This window comes from Aegilops tauschii, chromosome 1 (genome assembly GCF_002575655.3).
Source record: "Aegilops tauschii subsp. strangulata cultivar AL8/78 chromosome 1, Aet v6.0, whole genome shotgun sequence".
Taxonomy (NCBI): Eukaryota; Viridiplantae; Streptophyta; class Magnoliopsida; order Poales; family Poaceae; genus Aegilops; species Aegilops tauschii.
Window position 1 is genome coordinate 420,535,846 of NC_053035.3, and position 4,612 is coordinate 420,540,457.

Below are 4,612 nucleotides of genomic sequence, written 5' to 3' on the forward strand. Positions count from 1 at the left end.
AAGATGGCCACCGGTGAGGGATCCCCCCTCCGGCACGGTGCCGGAACAGGGTTCCGATTGGTTTTTGGTGGCTACAGAAGCTTGCGGCGGCGGAACTCCCGATCTATTCTGTTCCCCGATGGTTTTAGGGTATATGGATATATATAGGCGAAAGAAGTCGGTCAGGGGAGCCACGAGGGGAACACGAGGGTGGAGGGTGCGCCCAGGGGGGTGGGCGCGCCCCCTGCCTCGTGCCTTCCTCGTTGCTTCCCTTACGTATACTACAAGTCTTCTGGATTGCTTCCGTTCCAAAAATAACTCTCCCGAAGGTTTCATTCCGTTTGGACTCCGTTTGATATTCCTTTTCTGCAAAACACTGAAACAAGGGAAAAACATGAACTGGCACTGGGCTCTCGGTTAATAGGTTAGTCCCAAAAATCATATAAAAGTGCATAGTAAAGCCCATTAAACATCCAAGATGAATAATATAATAGCATGAATACTTCATAAATTATAGATACGTTGGAGACGTATCAGTCAGCGCTCCGCCGATCTGGCTCGGGGCGACGAAGAAGCAGGAGGCGGCCTACCTCGACCACTGGCGCCGTCTTCGGCTGGCCGAGGAGCGTCGGGAGGGCGAGCGCCTGAAGATGCTCGAGCGTGAGGCCGAAGAGGAGGCGCGCAAGGCCCAGGCAGCGGCGGTACAGCCCGACATCGCCGCCCTCTGGAACACGGCGTTCCCCTGGGCCGGCCCTGCGCCGACGTTGATCGACCTCACGGGTCCCGACGCAGACGCCGCCACCGACGAGGACGCCTAGGGCAGCGTGTCATCTAGTTTTTAGTGTTTAATTAATGTAATGTGGACTTTCGCCGGCCTTCGTGGCTGGCTTTTATGTTTAATTAAATGCCTGTTTTTATTTTTAAAATGCTTGCAATACTTTTTTTGGGCGCGCCGACGAAATGGGTCGGCCCAGCGTTGGGCACTCGCGCCGACCCAAACACAGCGCCGGACGTTTGTGTCCGCCGGGCCGACCCAAACGGACAAAAAGCAGACAAAAGCGCCGTCCGTTTGGGTCGGCCCGTTGGAGTTGCTCTAAATGTTGCATCGGCCTTGCATTCCGACAAGGCGACGGATACGACTACGCGCACACGATGTTATTCAGGTGTCAGAGGCAAACAGAGGGCGGAAGTGCCTCACGTACAATGAAAACTGGTCCGATTTGGTACGATAGTGTAATCCACTGTGAACTCACCTTGAGCCAGCATTGATTAATGGTGGCCATACTACTTCATACAGAAATCGTAGATATTCTGCGTACGTGTAGCAATGCTCAACAGAGGGAGAAGATGACGAGGTTATCCTGACCTCGAGCACAGCACCTTCGTATAAGGTCGCCGTAGAAACGCTGCCGATACGCGCACATATAATACAATATATCTACGCGATGCCGTATCAAAGTGTGGAAGTACTGCTGTACAACATTAACCGCCCGGTCAGTCGTCTCGTTGCTTGCTTCGTCTGTACGCAAACGGAATTCTTGCGCCAAGACTTGCTAGTATACGAGGCACCCCCGCGCGCAGAGACCTCGAAATTCCAGAGAAACTGCGTGCCCATCGGCCGGTGAATTGCTACGGAAGGAGTATAGGTGGTGGCTGGTTTACGGTCGAGACAACAGAGGCCATGGCCAGGGATTGCTTCTCACGCGTGTACGGGCAGGCCATCGCCAACACCGTCTGCATCGGCGGGACGGCCCTCTTCGTCTACGTGCTCGTCAAGCTGGCGCGGGAGCCCCACCGGAGCAAGGGCTCCGTCGTCGTGGTCACGCTCTTCCTCCTCTTCTGGGCCTGCCTCGTCGCCTGTGTGTACAGGGCCTTCTGCGGCAGCCTCCTCCCGTGGTCCACGCTGCGCCGGTGCCTGGACGGAGAGCTCCTGCGGCACCTCCGCGCCGCGGGGCGGCTTCTCTGCCTGCCGTGCCGGTCCAGGCAACGGCGCCGACGCCGAGGCGGCAGTAGCAGCGGCGGCGGCGGCGGCGCTCTGCCGCAGTTTCTGGACCCAATGCAGAGTGGCATGCCCGTGCTGGCCCGGGAGCCACCGGTGCTTGGCGGCGCGCGGGCGGCGACGGCGCATGACATCCTGGCGTACGAGCAGCCGGAGGGCGGCGGCGGCGGCGCGTCGGAGTGCGCCGTCTGCCTCGGGGAGGTGGAGAAGGGGGACACGGTGAAGCGGCTGCCGGCGTGCCTGCACATGTTCCACCAGCAGTGCATCGACCCGTGGCTGCTCGAGCACGCGACGTGCCCGGTCTGCCGGTGCATTGTCTTGGCGCCGTCGCCGTTGCCGTTGCCGGCCCAAATGGTATGAGCGACGCCGGTGATGAGAGACAGCTGAGCGCACGACTCAAACCCTTGTTCTCGTGCATCACCGTGCGTTTGTGGAGGTCACTCAAGTCATGGCACGAGAGCGTCGTTCCAGATTGGCGCTCTGTGATGCGCGTCGATGCTTCTCCCGGTGAAGCAGCAAGTGTCTCCTGAATAGTAAAAACTGTCGTGGCAGTTGGGGCAGGTGACATATTGCCGGCGGACCTGACTGAGCGCCGGAAGACGTAGCACCACTGCACCAGTGCCTGCCTCTGCTTTATCATCTTCTCTAGTTGAGCAGCAAATCGAGCGCTCGGTGGCAACACAAGCATAAGCAACCGGTCGCACAAGGTGTAAGTAAGTTTGCGTGCCCGGTTATGACTTATGAGTTTATAATTAACTAATGGATTCGTGCTTACATCCTTTATCTGTAAACAGGTTTATCTTTCTGGTTGTATCACAGTTTATTTTTGTCTCCGATCATGGACAACGAAATGAACTGTAGGAGTACTTATAATCATCAACTTATTCTTGCCACTGTTGCTTTTGACCAGTATGTTGGCCGGCAAGATTTGATAGTCATAGTACGAGCATAGAGGACTTTGTAAAGTTGTGTGATACAAGTGGTTAGTAAAACAGAGTGTTTTGTGTCCAATTTGTCAGGCAATCTTTCAGACTCTGTTTGTTTGTCTGAAACATTTTGGATGGTACATAGTACATGCACTTGCAACGTGATGCCAATTCAGACTTTTCCTTTTTGGGGTGTTCGATACATGCTTTTTCCGGAAACAACGTATTATCTCCCTATGGTATTTGTAGCTTTCCTTCCGACTTAAGGGTGGTAAGAAGTGATGATTTATATGTATCTAACGTATTTTAGTTCTAGATAGATGCATCTATTTTTATCTATCTTTGTGATAAGTATTTTCGAAAGGAGGAAGTACAAAGAGGTAGTATCTCACCACCACAACCATGGTTTTCATGAATACCCTCGACGCCCTCAAACCGAACAAACAAATTGTTTATCTGTTATACAGGGGAATTTTTTAATCCCCACCTGTGAATTCGCAGCAGATCATCACACATGCGCGCACAAAAAAAAAACAGCACCAACAAATATTTACATCTAATCACAAATTTCCTGCAAAGAGATAAAAGGAAAGTCAATCAGAGTCCCTACACCATTAAGAGGAAAGTATATTTTTGGTCCCTTAAGTTTATTGAAAGTCTACATTTGCCTCCTCAAATATTTTGGGAAACATTTAGTCCCTCGTGTCTCAACACTGGGTAACTTTCGTCCAAAACTAAAAACATGAGGAACCGCTGATGTGTGACCGATTTTCTCCCTCCTTATCCTATCTCCCTATCATATACTAGCAGGCATTTTCTCCAACATCTTGCATGTGTTCACCCAACGGCGACAAAGGATGTTAGCACGCCCCTGCCCGTGCCACTGTACATGTCGCCTCGCCTTTGCTTCATGGCGTTGTCGCGCCTAGATGGGTTGCCGGACGGCGGCGAGTGCAGACTGATGTGCACCCGTGAATATTGAGCTCGTTAAGAAGGCCATAGACGGGCTCGCAACCCCGCTTGCCATGTTCCTTGCAGACGTCGTCGTCACTGGCAGGAGGTGCTTCTTTCGCTGCTCGCCTCCCTCGCTGCCTTTCGTGCCCTCCGCAAGCCATGTGCGCTCCATCTCTTTTACACCGCGCCCTCGACGGCCTCGCGCCATGCGCAAAACTGAGGGCTGCGTCATTGTCGCACGCCTCTCTTCCTCAGCAATGGTGCTCAGGCAGAGGCCACTATGTGCACTACCAATGCTCTTGTGCGGGGCCGCTTCAAGAGGCCCATCTTCGGCGGCAACGATGATGGCTGGCTCTGGACGCAGGTGGGCAGAAGGAAGGGTCGCTTCGCAATGTGCGCTGGAGGCGGCATGACGGTAGCATGGATGACTCTGGAGGGAGGATTCACGAAGAGTGGGTGAAATTATGACTTCGACTGTTGATGTGGGATTGTGGCGGGTGGAATTCCAAAAACCGGTGACACATCAGCCTCAATACCACTTTGCTCCGGTTTTGAATGAAAGTTGCTAGGTTTTGAGACATGAAGGACTAATTATCACCAACGAATAATCATGAACCAGATGTAGATTTTTGGTAAACTTAGTGCAAAAAATATATTGTTTTTCTACATTCTAAATGTATTTATTTGTAGGGGAAACTTGAGAGCTTTATTCAACTGAAAGCATCACTAGGCAGTCAGCCAGAATGCTGCCGAC

At 52.8% G+C, this 4,612-nt stretch overlaps 1 protein-coding gene across 1 annotated transcript; it reads left to right on the forward strand.

Moving 5' to 3' along the window:
* Positions 1–1,599: 1,599 nt before the first annotated feature.
* Positions 1,600–3,676, forward strand: LOC141041760 (uncharacterized). The gene has a single exon (XM_073508965.1). It carries the CDS (start codon positions 1,661–1,663, stop codon positions 2,336–2,338), a length of 678 nt encoding a protein of 225 aa, XP_073365066.1. The 5' UTR covers positions 1,600–1,660; the 3' UTR covers positions 2,339–3,676.
* Positions 3,677–4,612: the final 936 nt, after the last annotated feature.